Raw genomic sequence first — 24643 nt, 5'->3', positions numbered from 1 at the left:
CATTTTAAAAATGTCAAGTTGTTCGAAGAAGTTATTTTTCCTATGTTTGTGGCCTTTGACGAATGCTTTATTGGGCAATCTGGCACAGAGGAAGGGACATTTGTTGCTGACCTCAGTTTGTGGAGTTAAAGTCATACTCATGAGATTATGTTGCGTGTAACAGTGGCTACTATTAAAAAAAAACAATGGCTACTATTTATTGAGTACCTACTGTATACAAGCACTGGGGGCAGCACTACTTTTTTTTTTTTAAGATTTATTTATTTTAGAAAAGGGGGTGGGTGCACCTGGGTGGCTTAGTTGGTTAAGTGTCTGTCTTTGGCTCAGGGGGTGATCTTGGGGTCTTGGGATTGAAACCCACATTGGACCCCCCCCCCCACAGGGAGCCTGCTTCTCCCTCTGTCTCTGTCTCTTATGAATAAAAAAATAAAATCTTAAAAAAAAAAAAAGAGGGGCATGCAAGGGGAGCGGGAGAGAAGAGAATCCTCAAGCAGACTCCCCATTGATCATGGAGCCCACGACCCTGAAGGGGTCAACCGCTTAGCTTACTGAGCCACCCAGGCTCCCCTGGGGGCAGCACTTTTTATGGAGTATGACTAATCTTTAAGTCTTTTCATCTCCACGTACAGATGAGGAAACGGCGGGGTCACAGGCTAGTAGGTATCTGAGGTGGAATTCAAGGCTTCCTAGACTGACAGGTCCCAGATGTCATTAGACCCTCACACCTGGTGCGGTTCCTGGTTGACAGCAGCAAGGGACTGAGGAATACCTGTAGAACGAATGGACACCAGCAATGGCAAACGAGAGCCTCATTCAATATCTGACAGTCATCCAAGTGTGGTTCCATTAATGCATGCATATTAAATAGAGAATAAAACTTTAATAGAGCACCAGCACGATATAAAACATATACAGGTAGCAAAATAAGTTCAGTCTAAGTATCCCTCCCTGAGAATCCAGAAAGCTTGCTGACCCCTTTAGAGTTGAGGTGGTTTTGGTGATCAGTCCATCAGCCGTCTGGTTGGATTTTATAGCATCTCAGTTTTTATTCCTCATTTTAGATATTTTTGTTTCTTCTAATTTAATTCAAAACTCGTTCCCTATATTAGTGTGCATCAGAAGCTGAAAATTATACTCCCAATGATCAACGTATCTTTTTTTTTTCTTCTTTTTAAATCATTGAGGCCTTTTATAGAGCAGCAAATTCCCAACGTGGAGTATTTTTTTTTTTTTTTTTTTTGCCAAGCCAGTCTTTAAAATCTAGCTCTGTGGTTGTTTAGACGTCCTGGAATCTGAGAGTTCTGGATTTGGGGTTTGCTCAGGGGGTGTCCCGCTCTGGTGACCCTCAGTGGCAGGCGAGAGAAGCAGGGGGGTGCTGCACCCCTGTGTGTTTGCTCCCTCCTTGGGGACCAGCTCGGAGGATCCCTGCCCAGACGGGGTCCCGGGAGTACAGCTGTTGCCGGAGCTCTGTCTGCTGCTTTCGGAGACTTGCGTAATGACACTCAGTTTGTCAAAGACTTCATTCTCATCAGAGGGCGGGAAGGAGAAAAACAGAAGGGTATTGTGATGAGGGTGACCCAAAAACTACGAGAGAGAGAGAAAGTTAATGATCAAAATTGTCCAAATTCTTTTTCTGGGCTTACACAGATTTTATACAAGACTCCTGGCTGGAGAGTGATGCTTTATTTACTTATTTATATTTTTAAATAAAAAAAAAAGATTTTATTTATTCATGAGAGACACAGAGAGAAAGAGAGAGGCAGAGACACAGGCAGAGGGAGCCTGATGTGGGACTCGATCCCTGGACCCCGGGATCATGACCTGAGCCGAAGGCAGATGCTCAACCACTGAGCCACCCAGGCGCCCCGAGAACGCTGGTTTAAAGCATGTGACAATCACAGCAGGAGAGTTCCTCAAAGATTTAAAAATAGAATTATCGCACGATGCAGGAATTTCACTTCCGAATATACACTCAGAAGAACCGAGAGCAGGGTCTCAAAGGAGGACTGGTACAGCCATGTGCACAGCAGTGTGATTTACGAAAGCCAGACGGCAGAAGCCGACCACATGCCCATCGACGCCGAAATGGATAAATAAAATGGGGTCCCTCCGTACAAGGGAAAATTCACTGAGCCTTAAAAAGGAATGAATTTCTGACACAGGCTACACGGATGAAGCTCGAGGAGGTCATGCTGGGTGGAATAAGCCAGACACAAAAGGACGAATGTCATATGATTCCACTCAGGTGAGGTCCCCAGAGGGGTCAAATTCATGGACAGAAAGTAGGATGGGGCTTGCGGGGGCTGCAGAGTGGGAAGTAGGAATTTCCTGTTGAATGGGGCCAGATTCCATTTGGGGTGATGAAAAAGTCCTGGAGATAGACAGTGGTGAAGGTTGCCCAACAACGGGACCCAGTGTGAATTCACTTAATGACTCACAAATGGTCAAGATGGCAAATTTTATGTTCCGTGTATTTTACCACAGTTTCTTAAAATGCAACAACAGATCTGCACTTCAGACCACCTCTCATGGTGAAATCAGGTCACCCTCTGATGGTTCCTCTTTTTTTTTTTTTTTTAAAGAAAAATTTTAGAAAAGATTTTATGTGTTTATTTGAGAGAGAGGAGAGGGAGAGAGGGAGAGAGAGAGAGAGAGAGAAGCAGACTCCTTGCTAAGCACAGAGCCGCACGTGGGGCTTGATCTCCCAAGGACCCCAAGATCACGGCCTGAGCCAAAGAGAGACGCTCAACAGAATGAGCCACCTAGGTGTCCCTTTAAAGATTTTATTTATTTATTTGACAGAGAGAGAGAGAGAGAAAGAAGGAGAGAGGGAGGGAGAGAGAAAGCATGAGCAGTGGGGAGGGGCAGAGGGAGAAGAGAAGCGGCTCCCCGCCAAGCAGGGAGCCCCACATGGGGCTTGATCCTGGAACTCCAGGACCCTGACCCAAGCCAAAGGCAGTCGCCTAACTGGCTGGGCCACCCAGGCACCCCCTGATGGTTCCTCTTTTAAACCGGGAGAGAGATTTTTAGACCACTCCCAATGCTGTGGCACTAAAGCCTGAGTGTCGCTGCCTCTAGGCAGCAGCCTGGTGCGGGCATGGGATGAATGTGTCCTGGAGTAATGAACTGGATCTCCCGTGCGTCCTCAGGCTGAGTTAGGGGCCCGCTCTGGCGCTCGCCAGGCCCCGACGTGTCCCGGATTTCAGCTCTCAGCCCCGTGCTGCCCGCCCAGTCGGCGGCCGCGAGCCAGTGGCTACTAGCCGATTTACCCCACACACGGCTTGCGCTATGTTTCTGTGTAGAGCAGTTTATGGACACGGCCTTGTGGGTTTGTCTCTCCCAGGGCACGGGGCTGGCCCCGGGTGGGAACCCTGGTCTGACCAGTTGAGCCATGAGAGCTGCCCAGCTGTGTTTCCCAGAACATCTGCCAACTTCACATTTGCCATTTTTCCTCCTTGTAGGTCCACCTACGCTCTCTATCTTCAGGATGAGGTGGAGACGGTCCCAAGGCTCCGCAGGTTCCCCTCTCCCCTCCTCTGTTCACCTGTAGCTTCACAGTCGGCCGGTTGGCTCCCCTCTTAACGTAATCTGCACACTCAGCCCTTTGATGCCACTTACTTGAAGCCGCTGGCAGCCGCACTGCCCCTGGTGTCACCTCCCACCCCCTGGGTCTCGACCAGCTGATGGAAGCGAGGGGAGGGGCAGGCAAGAGGAATTATGTCCAGATTTCTGTTGCCCAAAGGAGGACATGGGTAGGGGGCAGGAGGAGCCTCCGCAGATCCTCGGATCCAGGGGATCTGTAAGATCGGACTAGAGCCACCCTTGATCCTCCCAGGAAAGGGCACAGGAAAGAAGAGCGGAGGAAGATGTGCTGAGTCTCAGGAATGCAAGGATCAGGCTGGTCTCTGGGTGGGACACCCTGAAACCCCATCTAGCTGTATTGGATAAACCCCCTGTGGCTTCAACTCAAAGTCTCCACCCCCACTAAGTCTCCCGAAATTCCTAACTATTCTCTGGCCGTGGTTAGTGGACCTTTTACATCATGCATCAGGCTGGAGGATTTCATGATGCAATGATCCCAGTCTGCATGGTTGCCTGGCACTCACTTCCTTCATCCTTCACTGCTCACCCCCCGCACCCCCCCCCCAAGCACTTGCCCCATTTCTCAGGTCAATCACAGGGGCTGGCTCTGCAGGCAGGGCTGCAAAGTCTTCTAGCCTCACAGCAGGGGCTCCTTCCGAAGGCCCCCCCTTCACTACCCCCGCCCCGCCCGTCTCTGGCTTTGATTTGCCTGGCGACACGTAACCCCATCTGTCCTTTCCTGTCTGAGGGTCTCTGTGATGGCGAGCCAGAAACCGAAGTAGCAGGTGAATAGCTTTGCTTCCTGTTGGGTCTCTACTTACAAAACACCTTCTACCCGGGGCAATGGGCCCACCCCCCTTTGTTCTTCCTGCTTCTCCAGATCTCACAGTGGCCTCTTGGCCCATTCTGGTTCTGCTGTCTCAGTCACCACTCTTGATAGAAGGTTCTGGCCACTCTGAAACACCTGCCGGTGGTCATGGTCTCACTGTGGATGCTGTGTGGCCGAGACCAGCCCTCACGGTGGAGGTGCTTGTTCTGTAGCTTCCAGACAGGAAGGGGGCTGGCCCGGCTCGGAGCAGAGTCCCAGAAGCTGTGCCATACAGAAGGGAGGGGCTGAGGCCAAGGGACTGTGAGCAGAGTCCCAGAAGCTGTGCCATACAGAAGGGAGGGGCTGAGGCCAAGGGACTGTGTCCTTCCCGGGGACAGTCTCTGCCAGCTGACTGGATGGTCTGGGGACAAGGCCTGACACCAGCTGTCATGACAATGTGGTAACAGGACCAGAAGGGAAAGAAGTGGCGAGGCCTTGGTTGGGCAGATGTGCTTCAGAGCCTGAGAAACCCATGGCGGAGGGCATGCTGGACATCCTCTCCGAGGTACAGGACCGGCGAGCCTACCTCACCTCTCCTGATGCTGAGAACCAGCACCACGCCAGGTGAGCCTCCGTGGGTCTGGAGGCAGCATGTTCCACCCTTGCCAATGCAACTCCAGTGTGTTCACAGGGTGACACAGGACAGCTGCCAAGGGCAGGAAGGGGCCCTGCAGAAAGTAGAGGCTATGGAGCAAGCTGCCCTCGCCACATCCTGGGACCGGCTGGGGCAGGGGTACGCAGGCCCGGCATTATCTGCCAATGATGACACATTAACGGAACCCAATGGCCGTGAGCTGGCTGTGTGGCCTGGCAGGTCCCTGAGGGTCTGTGGTGGGAAAAGACGCTGGCTGGAGTGTACGGCAAATCCTCAAAGGAGAATCACAGGGCAGATCACTAGAGTTCTGGAGCTAGGCCAGGCCATCTGCGGCAGAGAATTATACCCTTTAAGAAGGTTCAAATAGCTCTTGGATGTGACAGGGACCCAGTAGAGATAGAGCCTGTGGCTACAGGACCCTGGGAGACCGTGCCACCCAGAAGGGACCATCACAAGGCCCAAGATTGGGCTCTTCGGGGACTCACAGGCAGGGGTTAATGGCTAGGCCGGTGGTCAGGGACCCCGAAGAAAGGGGGACTGGAGGGTCAGGAATGAGGAAGTCTGTGGGAGAGGCATGTGTTAGGGACCCATGGGAGCAGCCCCAAGTGTCTCTGTATCATTAAGAACGCCGAGACTGCCACAGGAGCCGGGGCCAGCGGAGCACACAATCCCTCAGACCTCAGTGGTGCCCACCAAGGCCCTCTAGGGCCGGGATGGCAAATCATCCCTGCAGCAGGTGTCAGCTCCAGCTGAGGTGCTCCGCTGCCCCTCGAAGTGTCACCGCCTCAGAATGTGACCTTACTTGGTGACGGCGTCTATACAGAGGTAACTTGGGTAAAGCACACTCATCAGGGTGGGCCTCCAATCCAATATGCCTGGTGTCCTTACAAGAAGAGGAAACTTGGACTTAGACACAGACACACACACACACACACACACAGAGGGCAGCATGTGAAGATGAAGGCAGGCACTGGGATGAGGGGTCTACAAGCCAAGGGACACCAAAGGGTGCCAGGAAAACTCCAGAAGCCGGGAGAGAGGCCGGGAGCAGATGCCCCCTCATAGCCTGAGAGGGAACCACCCTGCCCACACCCTTGATCTCAGACCTCTGGCCTCCAGAACTGAGAGATGACAAGCTGCAGACTGTTACAGAGGTGCTAACAAGCCAATACATCATTGTAATAGGTGACATCAGGCCAGACCAAGGGGCCCAATGACGGCCAGCATGGCCTGGAGTGGGCAACATGTCTCGGGGACCCACTGATGACACCACACACTGCACCACCCAGTAGCTGCCGGCCTGGAGGAGCAATGGACTGACTGACTGGTAGTGCAGGTGAGGTGCCAGCCAGGAAATGGTGCCCTGTGAGAACGGGGGTGCTACCCTCCAGCACCCGGGGGCAATCTGGGAGCAAGGGCCAGTAGGAGATGCTGCATCCTCAATGCATAGCATACATGGGTTCAGGAACCAAGGGGTAGAAACAGGAGTGGCCCCGCTTACCCTCACTCCCCGTGACCCACTTGGGGAACCGGTGCTCCCTGCACACGCATCTTTAGGCTCTGGGAGTCTAGAGTGAGGTCAGCAAACTATGGTGAAGCCCAGGGACTCAGAAAGGTTTTCAGAGTTTTAAAGGATTACGTCTAAGCGGCTGGAGAAGTGCCCTATATCTTGATTTTTGCTTCTTGGCCTGTGAGGCCTCAACTACTTGCTTCTCTGGCCCTTTAATTCAGGAAAGGTTTGCGGACCTCTGGTCTAGAGGGTTCCCAGAGGGAGAGCCTTTCTACCAGGGGGCACAGTGGGAGTCCTGGTAAACTTGAAGCTATGGTGGCCACCTCTTCATGTCAAGAGCCTAACTGGCAAGGAAGGGAGTCGTTGGGTGTCTCAGATGCTGATGGCAAGTGAAAAGTAGAGCAGCACAGGCCTCCGGTGCCCATGAGCAGAGACTCCGACTTCTCAGAGCAGAGGGCCTGGGTCACCCCAGCAGATGAGCAGTGGCTAGTCACGTGAGAGGGAGAGGGGCCTGCAGGGGGCCCAGCGGAGCCACGAGACCCTGAGTGTCACTTGTGTTCCTGGGACCAGCTGCAGAGGGGGGACTGGGGCCAGTCCCATTATCCTTTCTCTTGTAACTTCCCCCAGGAAGAGGGAACAACTTCAGTCTCAGAGGTCCCGCTCCAGCAGGTCCCTGTCGTCTAAGAGGTGTGGATGCTGAGGTGTGCCCCCCAGACCTCCTTTGGGAGGGAGGTTTTGGCCGCCCCAGCTGCCTGGGATGGGGGGTGTCACTGCTGGCAGCTGCCCCCCAGCTGAGTGCCTGTCACCTCTGACCACTCGGGGCTTCAGGGATGGAAGGTCCGAGAAAGAGGGCTTTGCCTCTTCCCTGCAGGCTGTTCTGTGACCATGGACTTCCTGATATGGGCGCCGGGGAGGGGTTGGGGACAGAGACGCATGCAGAAGGGTGTCATCCTCCAGGAAAGCCTGGCACCGTGTGGGATTAGCCTGGCCCTTCCGATCAGGGTTTTCTGATCCGCGCCCGGCCCCCAACCCCGTCCTAGGCCTACCTCTTTCAGATGCTGAGGCAGACAGTTCCTGGGGGAGAAGACGTGCTTGGTCCTCTTGTACAGGCACCACAGCAGGGCGGAGCAGCCGAGCAGCAGGAGGGCCACGCACACCGAGGCTGCCAGGACTGATGGCGACAGTCCAGGACGGGGCTGTGTCTGCGGGGACAACAGGAGGCCGCGTTAGGTCAGGTTCAGGTCAAGGACACGGCGGGGCACCTGACCTCAACACTGTCACCATCGCAATCCGGTGGGAGTCCCTGAAAACAGGGCTGGACGCTCATCTCAGAAGGGGTGAGGAGGAAGCATGGGGCACCTGCCCAAGGATCCAGGGCTTTCCAGCGAGTGTCACCCCTTCCCATCTTTTTCCAGCTTTGGTTTCTGGCACGACGGTGGACATATAATACGCAAGAATTGTGAGCTCTGAGCCGTGAGCCTCCCCATTCTGGAAAAGCCTCTTTGGCCCCGAAGCAGAAGAGGGGGACCCTGGAGCCCCAAGCAAACACATGCAGTGAAGTGTTTTGTGTTGCAATTGGCAGAAGCTCTTGGCACCACGGCTGCGTCCACGCCGTGGCACTTAGAGACCTGCCCGAGCTCCAGCGTGCCCTCCAGGGGCCTAAGGCCACGCTGCGGGCACGACCCAGCACCCACCCTGGGTCTCCCTCTGGAAGAACACAAGGCTGCCCAGAGAACGTTCGCCAACACCTGGCCTTCCTTTCTTAGCGCTTCTGTTATAAAGAGCTTATGGACTTTTTTTTTTTTTTTTTAATTTTTATTTATTCATGATAGGCACACAGTGAGAGAGAGAGGCAGAGACACAGGCAGAGGGAGAAGCAGGCTCCATGCACCTGGAGCCTGACGTGGGATTCGATCCCGGATCTCCAGGATAGCGCCCTGGGCCAAAGGCAGGCGCCAAACCGCTGCGCCACCCAGGGATCCCTATAAAGAGCTTATGATGGCAAATCCTTCCCCCACCCCTTTGAGATGCGTAGGTATCTCCTAAAACCCAGGGCTGTCTTTCTTTGAAGTTGCAATCATCATGAAGGAGGGTCCCCGGCCCCCAGCTTTTGGTGGGGAAGGTGGAAGCCCAACTGGCCAAAGACCAGCTGGCCTTAGGCACCGATGGCCGAAGTACATGGACCCTGACCTACCTTCCAAGCTGCGTCTCCTGATCTGTCCCTTCCCTGGTTCTCTCTCCTCTTCTTCTTCTTCTTCTTCCTTTTTTTAGATTTTATTTTTTATTTATTCATGAGAGAGAGAGAGAGAGAGAGGCAGAGACACAGGCAGAGGGAGAAGCAGGCTCCATGCACGGAGCCTGATGTGGGACTCGATCTCGGGACTCCAGGATCACGCCCCGGACCAAAGGCAGGTGCCAAACCGCTGAGTCACCCAGGGATCCCCTCTCTCTCCATTTCTGATCCCTTGTTCTTCCTTTAAAACATCCGGGTCCCTCTTTGCCTCCTGCAGTCCTCACTGAATAAGATCTGCTGTGACCACTCTAACTAACATCCAGCTTTACCTCTGACCTGGGCGTCTGTGGTCCTGGCTCCCCTCATTCAGCCCCAGACGCCTCCTCCTGCTACCCCAGGGTCCACCCACCCTCCCAGTGCCCGGCCACCGGCAGGCACCACCCGCCTGATTCAAACCTCAAGCATCTGGTGCTGAGAGTTGCCAAGCAAATGAACCCTGCTCTTCAAGGGCAAGTCATTTGAAAGGGAGTCATTTTATTTGCGGGGAAAATATTCATCCCTACTTGCACGGGGCAGACCAAAGCACGCTGGGGCGGTATCAGCTGCTGGTCCCCACCCCCCACTCCACTGTGCGTGGCCCACAGACACTCCTTAGATGTCTGAATAGTTAGGGTGTTTGCAGAGAGGGCAGGGGTTGGGACCCCCTTCCTCCCTCGTCACCCCACTGTGTCTCATTCGTGCCAGCAGTGGCCTCACCATCTTTCTGGCCCCGCGCCCTTGCTGAGCTCAGGGGAACTCTTCCCTGATCCCCTGTGAATTCTCACTCGCTTCGTTTGCTAGAATTGAGGAGCGGTGCCTTCCAGCCTCCACTTTGAGCCCGTCCAACCCAGACATGTCCTTTCTCAGTGAATGCAGGGTCATGTGGCGAGCTGGCCGTGCCGCAGGGGACAACAGGAGGCTGACCTGGGATCTGGCGTCCCAGCTCTTAGGGAAGCCCCAGGCTCCCACCTGTCCATCTGGCCTTCCATCTAATGTCTCAGCAGTTTGCTGTGGGGCACGAATCCGGATCCCTCCGTGAACACAGGACTGAATGCTGCTGGCTGAGCCCCCTGAACTTGGCACCGTTGATGGCACCGTGCTGGGCCCCTGGAGGGCAGCGCCTGGGTCCCTGTGACCCAGCCACGAAGTGTCAGCGTCATTTCCTTAAGGATGCTTCACAGGCACACCTGCTTGGTGGCCGGCAAATTCAAAGCATGCTTTTGTGACTTCCCCAGAGAGAGAAAGGGTAAGGACAGGTCACCAGTGCTTCACACAGGCCAAGAAGTGGGGGAGGATCCAGGAGTCGAAAGCCCCTCCAGAAAGCTCTCTCACTTGGGTACAGCTCCCCCTGACCACACATTCCAGGGGAATGCATCTCCCTGCTTCACCCTCGGGGAGATCGGGCCTGTGCTCAGCTGTGCATTGTATCCGCCGGCAGTAAATTACGGGAAAGGTAACCTGCTCCGTCCCTGTTCATTGACTAGCTGAGCGACTCTGGACAAGTTACTTGACCTCTCTGAACCCTCACTGCCCAGTCTGTAAGCAGGGCAGATCCTTAACAAGAGGCTCATGTTAAAATTTGTTGTGAGGTTTAAGTGAGGGAACTATGTTTAATCTTTTTTTATTTTTAAAAATTTATTCATGAGAGACACAGAGAGAGAGAGAGAGAGAGAGGCAGAGACATAGGCAGACTCCCTGTAGGGAGCCTGACGTGGGACTCGATCCTGGGACTCGATCCTGGGACTCCAGGATCACGCCCTGGGCCGAAGGCAGGTGCTAAACCGCTGAGCCACCCAGGGATCCCCAAGAGAGAACTATGTTTAAACAAACCTAAAGTGATGTTTGACAAAAGCAGGTTTTCAATGGGTTAGACTTTTCTAAAATGCTTGTGTTTTGTCATTCATGGGCAATCATTTGTAGCCACAAAATATTTGAGATATTTCTCTCATGAGTCAAATTGTAGGCCTCGAGGCTTGTCTCAGGACATAAACCTTTAAGAATACTCCACGGTGTGATTTTAAGGACGTCATTACGAATAACCATAATATCTAATGTACGTAGGGCTCACTGTGTGCCAGGCATTGTTCTGAGTCCTGCCACCCCCATGTGTGGTGACACCACCTTGCTCTCCTTATTTTTTTTTTAAAGATTTTATTTTTTTATGAGAGACACGAGAAAGAGAGAGAGAGAGAGACAGAGGCAGAGACAAAGGCTGAGGGAGAAGGAGGCTCCATGCAGGGAGCCCAATGTGGGACTCGATCCCGGGTCTCCAGGATCACACCCCGGGCTGAAGGCAGCGCTAAACTGCTGAGCCACCGTGGCTGCCCATTGCTCACCCTATTTTGCAGATGAGACGGCTGAGGCACAGAGCAGTCTAGGACTCGTCCCATGTCCTGTGTTATGTTAATGGAGGAAGGACAGGACACTGGATGATCCTGAAATACATTCAAGGTTTTGGGAAAGCAGGTGACAGGTGTTTAGAGGAAAGAAGGATGATTCTTTTTTAAAGATTTTGTTTCTTTATTTTAGAGAAAGACAGAGAGTGGTGCAAGCATGTGAGCAAGGAGGGGCAGAAGGTGAGGGAGAGAGATAATCTGAAGCAGCCTCTGCACTGAGCACAGAGCTCAATGCAGGCTGAGCCTCATGCATGACCTTGAGATCATGATGTGAATGGAAACCAAGAGTCGGACACCCAACCGACTGAGCCTACCCAGGCGCCCCAAAAGAAGGATAATTCTAAGACCAGATATTCTAGTGACTCAAGCAGGATGGGGGCTCCCAAGGTACAGAATTCTGATTCAAGTAAAAATGATTCAAGAGAGGAACAGAATGAGAAAAAACATCGAGAAGCTCTGTAGAAATAACATGTGGCCTAGAAAGTAACTTGCAGCCCACGAAGGAAGGGGTTATTGTTATTTAAAGACATTGCAGAGGGACACCTGGGTGGCTCAGTCGTTGAGCATCTGCCTTTGGCTCAGGTCATGATCCCGGGGTCCTGGGATCGAGTCCTACATCGGGTTCCCCGCAGGGAGCCTGTTTCTCCCTCTGCCTGTGTCTCTGCCTCTCTCTGTGTGTCTCTTATGAATAAATAAATAAAATCTTTAAAAAAGAAAGGCATTGCAGAGAGGCTCAGCTGGCTCAGACCCTCAGACTGAGGGAGAAGGACACAGGCAGTTCACTAGCGCACTGACCTTGGCCTTACCGATGGGAGGCCCCAACTGGGGGTGGGGGAGTGCGCGGAGAGAAACAGCAAATGCCAGAGAAATCACCCCAGGGAGACAGCAGCAGGCCTTTCATTTTCTATGTGGCTCTGTGGCCCTGAGAAAACTTGCTGCTGCCATTGCCGAAGGGCTTTGGAGGACACCGCAAAGATCATTGGCCTGGGAGCCGTGAAAGCATCCTGGGTTAAGGCAAACAATTTGTGCGTTTACAGCAATGAGATTAAAAAAACTACAGGCCAATGAGCTTGATGTTGATCTCCGGAAAAAATGACAAACAACCCAGAATGGATAATTATGTGGTTATCAACACTTGGAAACAATAAGGATGATAACTCAAAGCAATTTTAGGGCACCCAGAAGGAAGTCGCTCAAACCGGCTGCCTTTCCTCTTCCGGACAAGAGTGATTTGTTGCTAAATTATGGCACACAATGGGCTGGTTTTTCCCCAGGCTGCGTTCCTTAGAATGCTAATCCTCAAAAAAAGGTGTAGACAGACCAAATGCGCTAAAAGTGCTCAAATACAGGGCTCTTATTTTGAGAAATGCCCATAAATCATCATGAACGCAGTGAGATGACACTGCACTTGGCAGTGGGTTTTTTTTTTTTCATTAAAAAAAATACTTTATTTATTTGAGAGAGAGAGCAAGAGAGAGAGCATGAGCAGGGGGAGGGGCAGAGGGAGAGGGAGAAGGAGATGCGGGACTCGATCCTAGGGCCCTGAGATCATGACCTGAGCCAAAGGCAGACACTTACCCGACTGAGCCACCCAGGCGCCCTCAACGATGTCTTTAAATAATAAAGAGGCCTGTTGTTTGTGTGCAGACATCCAGGCCACAAGTTTGGATCACCCTGTATGCAAATGCGATGTGTCTGTATGTAAATGATCACAAGTGTCCGGGCCCAAGGTACTCTTCCCCCCTTCTCTCCCTCCTTCTTTAAGATCTGTGAGCCACTGCGTTGAGGTCCTGGAGGCCGTGACAAATAGCCCTTGCGGGGGACAGTGCTTGAAGCATCTACACTCTTCCTCATATGTCTGAAGAGGCTGGAGACATGCAGCCCGGGAAGGGGAGGCACTCTGAACTGGATGTGTTCCAGTCTGAGGAACCTGCGGATGCAAACACCTCGAGGGGGTCTATAAAGCTATCTGAAGGGCTCAGGGGAAGCGGAATTAGATGCTCCATCCGGACACTCACCATCATTGGCTGTTTGCTCACAGACAGGCTTGCTCCATTCCCCAGTTTTGTTCCGTTCGGGAAGAAACCCTTGAACTCGAACGCAGTAAGTTGTCCACGGCTCCAGATCTCGGAGGACCTCAAAGTCATACTGACAGGTAATCGGCCACTAGGAATGAAGCCAAAAATAAAAACATGCCGCAGCAGTGATGGGACACCATCTTCTTCCCCCCTCCCATGCTCAGCAGTTATCATCTTTACCTTGGGCTCAAAACAGGAAGAGGAAGGAAGCAGGTGTTGCTCCCCGTTCATGTCGGGGGAGCCCTGGGAGCATTTTAAGGCCTGGGGCAAGGACTGACTGGTCCTGACAAACCACTTCGTTTACTGGATTCTCTAGTTTAGATGCCATACAAACCATCCTACTCACTTTCTCTCTATATATTTTTTAAGATTTTATTTATTCATGAGAGACACACAGGGAGGTAGAGGCAGAGACATAGGCAGAGGAGGAAGCAGGCTTCCTGAGCCTGATGCAGGACTCTATCCCAGGACCCCAGGATCATAACCTGAGCCGGAGGCAGATGCTCAACCACTGAGCCACCCAGAGGCCCCCATGTGCTTTTCCTTCTAAGAGCAGGTTTCTGACCTTAGGGGCCCAGGGTTCTCTTTAGAATCGCTCCTCCACTGGAGCACCTGAAATGCCCTCGTCAGGCAGCCCGGCTCCTCTGGGAGGCACACTGTGCTTCTTGTGGGGCCTCCCTGACTTGGCTTAGTATGAGCATAGGGTATCCTCACTGACGATATATTCCTGAATTTGGGAAACTAAAAGTTTCCAGCAAAATAAAGGGCCAGAAGAGTATATGTCACCCACATTTCCATCTTGGTTATATTTCCTGATAGAAGGGTCCTATTTAAAATGTGTTACATGAATAGGAACTTCAATAGAAAGTGAGCACAGACTCTTTTTTTTAACTTCAGCAATTTGTTCTTTTTTGGGGGGGGGGGGGCGGTGCTGGGTTTGTTGACAACTTGTCTCTATTCCTTCATTGTAGGAGAAAGCCAAGCTTATTGACAAGGATTGGGTTGTACCACTGAATACGCAAAGAATATGGTACAACTTCCAATAATTAAAAATAATTGGAATGGCTCTTGTTTCTACGTATCCACTACCCCTAAAACATTGCAATGCTATTTTTTCAGAGATTGAACTCAGACCTGACCCATAGTGACAAGCAGGGAAGGACAGACATGAAGAGCCTCCCTGCTCAAGTCCCCTCTGATTGCTTTTTCCTGCCATCTTTGACACCTGGGCAATTTCTGGTTTTGTCTGCTCACTTTCTCCCATCGGGACGAAACAGAATTTCGCGAAGTCTTTTTTTATGCTATGAGTTTAGGGACCTAATACGGCAGCCTTTTAACATAGCATTCTAAAGATGTACTTATTCATTTGAGAGAGAGAGAGTGAGCACGAGTGGCAGTGGGAGGCAAGATCCCACAACCCTGAGATCGTGACCTGAGCCAAAATCAAGAGTTGGACACTTAACTGACTGAGCCAGCCAGGCTCCCTTCACACTGCATTAGTTCTAAAAAAGGAACCATACTGTCTTATGTCTATTGCCGAGGGAGCTCATTGCGGTCCCTTTTATGAGGGACCACTGACCCCATGCCTCCCAAAGGCCCCACCTCCTAACACCTTCACACTGGGTATTGCGTTTCAGCATGTGAATTTGGTGGGAGACATAAATGGTCAGTCTAGGGCATGTATAAACCTGTCCTGGCGACACTACAGATACCCAGGAGGACCTGGGACGCAGGAGGCCTTTCTGACACGTGGGGTGTCACACCAAAGGCAGAAGTGACAGGAAAAATGTGCAACCAGATGTCTATTCTGTGGGCACATTCTGGATGAGAAGCTAAGCTGGGTGTTTATTTCACGCTTGGTGCAGGAGGCACTCAGGCATGGCAGCTGTGGAAACTGAGCCTTCATAAAAGTAGGATGTGAAGTCCTGGAGTGGGTTGGCCCTGTCAGACCTTTGTTACCCCAGAGCTTCACAGAGATGCCTGCATTTGATAAGTGACCGTAAAACTCATTTTCCTATATTGCTTTCTAGGCACACATCTCCCGGGGGCTTGACTATAAGTGAAATCATCTATTCTGTCAAGAAGGCCAATATTCTGCATCATTTCATGATCATAAAAACCAAGAGTTTTTTTGAGGAAAAATCAACTTGAGATTTTGAGAGCCTGTGCCGTATGCGTATGTACATATAAATTTAATTCCATAATTCCTAAGACAACACACACAGGTGACCCTTGTCTCCCGAACTCATGAGAATTAAGCAACAGGACCAACATCTAATAGAGAGGAGATAACATATATGTAACCTAACTTACACAACATATGTCAGTGAGTTAGGAGCACAAATGGCCTTCAGCTAGGAAGTGCTGAGTGTAAGAACAGAGCCTAACCAAGGATGAATGAAAATAGCCTTATTATGTCTACATAAGGGGAAGGAAAAACCCCATGTATCCACCATACACATTATTCAGGTAACAGGGCAAGTTTAGTCTTTTCATTAAGTCATCAAACTCTCTCAAATCCTGTGAAGTAGGTAATTATCTCCACTTTATTAATGAAGTGGGTTATTTTTAAAAGATTTTATTTATTTGAGAAAGAGAGAGAGAGAGAGCGAGCGAGCACGAGCGCAACCAGGGGGAGGGGCAGAGGGAGAGGGAGAGAATCTCAAGTGGATTCTGTGCTGGTTGTGGAGCCCAATGTGGGGCTTGATCCCACAATCCTGAGATCATGACCTGAGCTGAAATCAAGAGTTGGGACACTTAATTGATTGGGCCACCCCGCCAACACCTGGCACCCCATGAAGTGGGTTATTATGCCCGTCTTGCAGACACGAGGAGGTGGAGATTGAGAATATGACTAGAGTCCCAGTAGCAGGGGCAACCTTCCAACTGGGTCAATCTCTTAGCTCATGTTTTTAAAGGAACCATCCCCTGAAGAGGAGGAGAGCAAGAATGAAAAGTGGGGTCAGACAGGTAAAATGTGACACTGTTCATCTAGCGTCTGGGGGTGGGGCTGTCCTGAGTGTGGACTTGACTATCCTATGGTGTACACGGGGCATGGGGGTTCATACCATAGAACAGCAGTCATGCAGAATGTCACCTGATTCAGCTGACTCTGACTTCCGCCAGCCAACTGCTGAGTCAGTGCTACCTTCCTTCTCCTGCAGCTTCCTTTCAGGCCTGCTCTCACTGTGTGAGCACCCTACCATCTGTAGTCTCAAGTCTGCTCTACAAATTCCCCCTGGGACCTGGGAAGCATGGCCAGATACAAGGCATCCCTCAAACTGGGAAGCTTCTGGCACTCAGAGAACCTAGCCTCAGATCCTCTGGACTATAAGGTACTACCATCTTGCAAGACCCTGACTGGATGGCCTCCTACCTCTTTTCTCCATAGTCAGGGGCTTAGATTAACACTAGACAGAGAAGGGGAACCTATGTCTGAAATGCATGGGATTTGCCAGGCTTACCTTTTCATCAGAGCCGTTTTTCCAATATTGCACATTATAAGCCCACGAGTTATAAATATTTCTCATGGTCCATGTTTCAGGTTCATTCTCAATTTTAGGGGCTAAGAAACGCAGATGGAGAGAGTTAGCAAGTGCTTCTACTTGCATTCCAGGTGGTCCAATCATGGCTAAGAGGAAGAGAACAAAGCAAAAGGGCAGTCAAAAATCACATTTTAAAAACATCGTCATTTTATTTTTCATAACTGTGCAGACCAACTGGTCTACTGAAGGATGTAAGATTCCTCTTTGATGTAAGATTGCTTTGATGTGGCCAAGGGGGGGTAGTTGCATTTTGTTTCTTAACAAAATCTGATAGCCTTTTGTTTTAGTAATCAAGTTTAGTCCATTTATGTTTATTGTCTTTCTGACATATTTGTAATTATTCCAACTATATTATTTTGTTTTTTCTACAAAGACTTTTTTTTTTTTTTGGTTTGTTCCTTTCTTCTTTTTTCTTTCTATTGGGTTGAATTTTCTTTATTTCCTTTGCTGGGTTGGAAGCTACAGATGGTAACTTCTACTATTTTTAGTGCCTAACATACATAGTTAATCATACGGATTTCCAATAGAGTCTGAAGCTGTTCTGTCCAAATGCTCTTTTACTGGATATTTATGTGGCTAACCCCTTCACTTCATTTGGGTCTCTGTTCAAATGTCACCTCCTCAGGGAGACTCTTTTACCACCCTATGTAAAGAGCAGCTCCCAACACAACCTGCCCCAGGACCCTGCTTTATTTTCTGGGGAACCACAGTCACATCTATCATAAAATATATATCTATTTGTTTATTTGTCTTCCCCCATTACAGTGTATGCTTCATGACAGCTGGGATTTTGTTTCGCTATTACAGCTTCTGCACTAAGAATGTGCCTGACATATAGTAGGCGCTCAGTAATAATTGTACAATGGATAATAAGTATCTCTGGATGACGGTGCTATTCAAGTTATATCCTGTATTCTTTTTTTTTTTGAGGCTATCAATGGGCCTGTTTCCAGGATTTTACCCTGTTTTTAATATGCTGGTAGCTAAAAACAAGATAAGAAAACTTACTACATATCTTTTCAAAACAAGTATAAACAAATTCTTTCTGATATCTTTCCTGTCATATAAAGTCCAAGAGGTAAGTACTCAAAGTAGGGGGAGTTGTTGCTAAGAGCATGGGTGCAGGGGCCTGGCTCAGAATCCTTGCTGGGCCACCCCTTATCTGTGTGACCTTCAGGCAAGCTGCTTATCTATTCTATATGAATTTCTAAAGGGAACTTCCACAGATGGGCCCCAATAGGGAACTGGAACCAGTCAGGACCTGGTAAGTCAGTGAACAATTACAGGGGCAGAAACCTGAACTATGTTTTGGAAACTTGACTACTGTCAAGCTGCTTGTGGTTTTTTTTTTTTTTTTTTTTTTTTTTTTTTATAAGTGTTGACTTTTCTTAGTTTTTTAAAGATCCCTAGAAAAAAGATCATATTACTTTGATAATTTCTGACTCCAGAAATAAGAGTTTTGGTGCCCAAGCCTGGGACAGAATTGGGAGAGAGTGGAAGGGCATCCTAGCTGCATTCCTAACCAGGGAGGGTGAAATTGTGGGAGCCATGGGGGTCCAGAGCAGGTGGCGGTATAAAGACCCCACTCTGAGTAGACTCGATCCTTCCAAATTTCTCTGGGGCTACTCCTTGAAAGGCTGCACCTGAGCCTTGTTAATGAGGTTCCTGTCACCCCCTATCCTCTTGCTGTCTCAACTGCTATAAGGTCGCTTCATTAGTTTCCAATTCCCGATGTTCTAATTATGTTCACCTCATAACCCCTGGTGAGTCCCCCGCCAGATCTAACCTGGGGTCATTTTTTTTTTTTTTTTTTTTTATGCTTACCAGCCAGCCTGACCCAATGCATCTGCCATTAGCCAAATCCAGTGCTCTGTCCTTCCTTCTGGCCAAGCTGGCCATCTGCGTCTGGTCTTCGAGTAACCTTTATTTGATACCTGTCTCGAATAACCTTTATTCTTCTATCTGTCATGTCACATTTCCTGACGTCCTAACTCCAAACTGACTTCCTCCCAGAAAATGTACTACATTAATCCTTCCCGTTCTTCTCATTGACAACACTGGCCTTAACTCATTCTATAGCCACCAGGCATTAACGTTGATAGATTTATATTTAATCATCATATTGACTTTATGGCTATCCCTTCCTGTCTCTCCCACAAACCTCTTTTGGGTCATAGATCTCATTATTATATTTCCTAACCCCCTTCTGCAAGGCCACCCACCCACTCTGTGGGGGCTCAAAGAATTCCCTCCGACAGGCTACCTCCTGGGGAAAGAAAACCAAGGCATGATGATGGCATGACAATGAAATGGAAAACAAAGTGGCTTACTGTCATCCACAGGACAAAAGGTGATGTTTACCCAGTCAGAATGCTCATCTGCAAACTCAGCCCTGACTCTCAGGGTGTGATCACCATACTTGGAAAGACTTGAGAAATCACATTCCGTGAAGGCAGTACTTGTGCATAGATCCTGGAATTTCCTATAACTGTAAAATCAGAAAAAAACATGAAAGTTCTCACTCCAGTCCACTCTGGGGCTGACCAGTGCTTTATTAATCCCCACTACCAAAGGGTGATGGAGGATAACACGAGAAAAATACACCAAATTCTTCATCATCAGTTTTGATGAACAGCAAGCTTATTTTTTTGTATGAGCATTTCCCAAACTGTGCCCCACGGGACTTCAGTGATCCCTGAGATATCATAAGTCACGTCAAAAATAATCTCTCCCAGGACGCCTGGGTGGCTCAATGGTTGAGCATCTGCCTTTGGCTGGGGTCGTGATCTCGGGGTCCTGGGACTGAGTCCCACATCAGGCTCCCCACAGGGAGCCTGCTTCTCCCTCTGCCTATGTCTCTGCCTCTCTCTGTGTGTCTCTCATGAATAAATAAAATCTTTAAAATTAAAAAAAAAATCTGTCCCCTGGTCAAACGATCTGGGGCAGAAACTAGGTTCAACGTAAAGAGGTGTCTGTCTTCACAACAGAACTCCCTCAGTGACTTTCACAGCTTTAATGAGCTGTGTGCCTCTCCAACACGGGGCTGAGTCTTCGATATGTTTGACCAAGAAAGCTGCCCTCCTTGATTCTGCAATTTATAGAAGCACAGGGACACAGTTTGTGAGTATTGCTATACATGAATTAGCCCAAATAAGCCTATTATAGGAATTTCAAACAACATCCTACAAATCACTACAGCTGCTATTACTAGGGAAAAACTATAAAATGATTCATCTGTCTACAGATTTGTTGCATATGATTGCTTTAAAACACAGCTTGAGCCCTGAAGGGAGAAGCGTGGTAGAAGCATGAAGCTTATAGAGGAAAACACTGTCTGGGAAGAGCCACCAGGTGCATGTGACCTCGAGATGTCACAGCCACCGGAGGATGTGTAATCAGCTCCACCTGACCCGAGGAAACCCAGTCTCCTGTCTTGGAAGATGTGAGGATTTTGTCTGGCTGGTTCCTCTGTGTCCCTTCCTCCAATGTGGCTGTCCTCAGAGGGGACAACCAAGGTGACAGTGATAAAAACAGTCAGAGCCCACTTGTCCAGCACATAGGTGTCAGGCAGGGCAAGAAGTGTTTCATCTGTATTATGTCCCTGAATTTTCACAGCCCACGAGGGCAGGACGGAGACTGCTCCTACTCCATAGATGAGGTGCAGGGATGGAGAACCTAAGAAACTTGCCCAGTGGATCTTGGATCAGCTTGACGTCTGGGCTCACGGTCTTGGGCACCACCATACACCTGGCCACATTCTAGGCGATACCCACAAGTTCTTGCTAAAAGTACGTAGAGGTCGGGACGCCTGGGTGGCTCAGTGGTTGAGCGCCTGCCTTGGGCCTAGGGTGTGATCCTGGAGACCCGGGATCGAGTCCCACGTTGGGCTCCCTGCATGGAGCCTGCTTCTCTCTATGTTTCTCTCTCTCTCTCTCTCTGTGTCTCTCATGAATAAATAAATAAAATCTTAAGAAAAAATAAAAGTACGTAGAGGTCATCGGGCTCAGCCTATCCTATAATCTGCTCGTTTCACTTACTATACCACAAACACTTCGCCAGTCAACTCTTCATGGGCTGCCTGACATCCCATCATTTGGAGACTCCAGGGGTCAGTGCATTAAGGGGGCTTTTTCACATGTGGCCACTTCCTTCATTTAAACTAATGCATCATCAACTGGCTGGAACATGGAGTATTTCAAAAGTTGTTTTGCAATAACTTCTCTTTTATCAAGTCATTTTTATTGCATTTAAAAATATTTTCCTCCCTGTGAAATTGGTAATATAACCCATTCTCCATATTTACATCTCATTTTCAAAGATGTTTCCAGGGCACCTGGGGGCCTCAGTCGGTTAAGTGTCTGCCTTGGGCTCAGGTCATGATCCTAGGGTCCCGGGATCAAGCCCTGCTTTGGGCTCCCTGCTCAGTGGGGTGTCTGCTTCTCCCTCTCCCTCTCCCCTCTGCTCATGTGCTCACACACATGTGTGTGCACACTTTCTATCAAATAAACTAAATATTTTTTTAAAAAAACCAACAAAGATGTTTCCACATTCAAATCACCAACTCATCCTCCGAAGTACCCCTCCTCTGGTCACCCTTACCCAGCACACACGTATGGGAGAGTTTGTACACACAACCTCTCAAGCTGAATTCTTTTTGTTTTTTTTCTAAGATTTTGTTTATTCATTCATGAGACACACACAGAGAGAGAGGCAGAGATATAGGCAGAGGGAGAAGCAGGCTCCCTGTTGGGAGTGGAAACAGTCATGAAATTATCAAACCAATCAGGGGTAGAAAATACACGCAGGGAAAGATGAGTGGCACAACAATCCTTCCTAAATCCTTGAGAAAACAGACAAAACTGGACTGAGGACTGTAGGTCGGATGAAAGCACTGCACCAATGTCGAGGCTGCCAACCTTGATGGCTGCAGGTGGTGATATAAAAGGTTACCCTCACTCTTAGGAAATTCATGATGAAAATTTAAGGGGCAAAGGGCATGACTTAAGACAGAGAAAGAGGAAGAAAGAAAGTGTGGTAATCTTAAAAATTGGTGAATGTGGACATAAGTGATTTGGAAGTTCTTTGCATTGTACTTGAAACCTTAAAGTGTTCTGTTAGCTGCAAATTACTTCGAACAAAGGAGCTCCCCAAAAAGTGAACAAAGGCTATCTTACTCATCTTCCTACTTCTTCCCTGCCTTAGCAGGCCTGGGCTATGTCTACAAAAGAAATTTGGAGGAGGAGGAGTGTGGGATTAATGGGTTCTAGGGACCTGTGCTTCCTCCTGCTTCATCAAAGGGACTATCTTTGCACATTTCTGGGTCATATTGGAAGCAGGTGTGTCGGCTCATCACCCTTTGGCCTCCTGCTGCTATTTGCACTTGGCGTAAAGGTGTGTCACCTGCAGTCTAGCCTGTGGCGTATGATGGCAAGCTGCTGAGGGAGGGCCGGCAGAGGGAAAAATCGACCGGCAGGGCAGGTACTGGGCGGTCAGAGCACCGCTGAGATAATTGTCTTGGTGATACTCACCCTTCCTTCATTAGCCTCTGCTGCTTTCAGAGGCTAGAGCTTTTCGGAACCAGCAGCTAGCTGTTTTACTTTCTTTTTTTTTTTTTTTTTTTTTTTTTTTTCTGTTTTACTTTCAAGCCACAGAGTAGCTGAGCACCCACCATGCAAATTATCTGCACCTCACTGCATGGCGAGGTTCTGTCATAATCTGTTGGAGGGGATGGGTGGCTGGATGGCAAGGGCCTTCCTGTTTTGCATACCTCAGTCTTCCTGGATGGCTTCCATTTGCAAATTGTTGACTTCTAGCAATACTGCTCTAATAAGTGGAGATGATATCAGTGACATTTTTTCTCTTAAAAAAACATCAATTGTGACAAATCCCATATGCTCATAGGGCAACAGGCTACCACTAGGGCCAATGACATCCATGCTCACACGAGTAAATGTCTGTATCTACTGGTGGCCCTGTGATGGTCAAATGCTGAACCATCACAACAAACAAAAAGCAAGAAAGAGTTGATGTATCTCTTTTCAGAGAAGAGAACTTTCACAAGAATTTTCCACACAGAAAGAAAAAGGCCAGCAGGGAGGTTCCCTAGGAGTTGTCATGATCATGCAGGTGACAGCAGTCAGGCTCTCTCCTCTGGTCCAGCTCAGTGACCAGCTCAGGGCCCTTCTGCCAAGAGCATCCCAGACTCACCTTTGGTACTGGGCTGTGAAAGTCAGAGTCCCTTTGGGAAAAGCAGGCAACTCCCACTGGAGAATGTTCTTGAAATTAACTGACTTCATTCTGACGTTTTTAGGAGGTGGCACCAGCCCTAATGCTGTTAAAAAAAAAAAAAAAAAAGTTGGCATCCTTGCTCCTTAAAACCAGTTGTAGAAGTAAATGACCGTACCCAACACATGGGTCTCCCCTATGGTTCCACGTCTTCAGATAGGCATGTGGGTGAGGGGAAACGAGACATACATTAGCTATTAGCTGTACTCTCTGGATTTTATCTGAAGAACTGCCAGGGGGTGCTGGGGGGTCAGGGTGGGGCAGAGAGCAAGAGGTAGGGACAGTTGGGGGTGACCTGGATTTGGGTGGTGGGAAAAAGGTGTGAGGGTGTGGGTAGATGGATTTTAGATATATTTCCAGAGGTATAGACTCTAGACTTTCTGTCTACATTTGGTATGGAGAGATTAATATTCATTCCCGGCTTAGGCACCTGATGTCCTGATTGGCACTGGGGGCAAAGACACCAAAAGTCTTATTTTAGCTGCGTTAGCTTGGAGATACTAGAGAGATAGACCTGCAGGAATGTCCCAGACAGCTGGAGAAAGGAGCCTGGTGCACAGAGGAGAGATCTGGGCTAGAGATAGAAATCACTTTTAAACTTTTTATTTTTAAAGATTTTATTTATTTATTCATGAGAGACACACAGAGAGAGGCAGAGACCTAGACAGAGGGAGAAAAGCAGGCTCCCTGCAGGGAGCCTGAGGCTGGATGGACCCCAGGATCCCGGGGATCACAACCACTGAGCCACCCAGGCATCCCCATTTTCAATATAAAATATCAAGCATACCCCAAAGCAGAGTGAAGAGTAGGATAAACCACTGGCCCCTCTTGCAACCGGTGCCAAGGGAGACTCACAGTGAGTCACGGCCTGTACTATGGTACTCCAGGCCAGGGTTCTGCTGGTATCCCCTACAGGGCCGGCGCGGGGCGGGGGGGGCGGGGGCAAGATCTGGCAGGGCTGGAGGATCCGGGGTGCAGACAGGCTGAGAGGCGGGAGGAAGGCCGGGAGAGTGCGGCGTCCTGGAAGGAGCCCAGGTCATCAGCAAGGAAGGAGGGAGGGGCCCGCTGCTGTCTGAAGCCGGGGAGGACACTCGGAGGAGGGCTGAAAAGGTTTCGGTGGCTTTAGAGCCCCGAAGCCACAGAGCTGGGGGGCGGAGAGGCAGAGCTCGGATGCCGGGGCGCTGAGGCTGAAAGGGAGGCTCCGGGGGCCGCGCCGGCGCCCGCACTCCCGGGGCGCCTGGGGTCCGCTCGGGGGGCGCCGCCCGCGGCGCGGCTCGGCCTCCAGCTCCCCAGCGCGGCCGGGAGCCCCCTCCCCGCGGACCCCTCACCTGACATCAGGAGGCAGCCGCCCAGCAAGCTCCGCAGGCTCCGCCGCATGGCCGCGCCGGGAGCCGGCGGGGGGCGCTCGGGGGCGCTCGGGGGCCGCGGCAGCCGCCGGGCAAGCGCCCCCGTGCCGGCTCCCCGAGGCGCCGGCCGACCTTCCAGCTCCGCGCTCGGGCCGCTTCCGGGTGC

At 50.1% G+C, this 24643-nt stretch overlaps 1 protein-coding gene and 1 long non-coding RNA gene across 2 annotated transcripts in view; one reads left to right on the top strand and one right to left on the bottom strand.

The window, feature by feature from the left end:
* LOC112661559 (uncharacterized) overlaps positions 1-10284 on the top strand; it is a 14589-nt gene extending 4305 nt beyond the window's left edge. The window contains exons 2-6 of the long non-coding RNA XR_007407675.1: positions 1950-2245; positions 3462-5014; positions 6231-6381; positions 7183-7256; positions 7596-10284. This is a non-coding gene — a long non-coding RNA (uncharacterized LOC112661559). The remainder of the gene's footprint in view (positions 1-1949; positions 2246-3461; positions 5015-6230; positions 6382-7182; positions 7257-7595) is intronic.
* Positions 861-24643, bottom strand: IL10RB (interleukin 10 receptor subunit beta). Its single transcript, XM_025449614.3, is given in 8 exon segments — positions 861-1584; positions 7602-7727; positions 7729-7757; positions 13242-13389; positions 16766-16932; positions 19177-19334; positions 23054-23177; positions 24460-24643. Coding segments are annotated over 8 exon segments (1125 nt in total). The 5' UTR covers positions 24509-24643; the 3' UTR covers positions 861-1260.

Source organism: Canis lupus, chromosome 31 (assembly GCF_003254725.2).
Source record: "Canis lupus dingo isolate Sandy chromosome 31, ASM325472v2, whole genome shotgun sequence".
In the NCBI taxonomy this organism is placed as follows: domain Eukaryota; kingdom Metazoa; phylum Chordata; class Mammalia; order Carnivora; family Canidae; genus Canis; species Canis lupus.
Note: the sequence above shows the minus strand (reverse complement) of the source record. Positions and strands in the feature narration are given on the sequence as shown.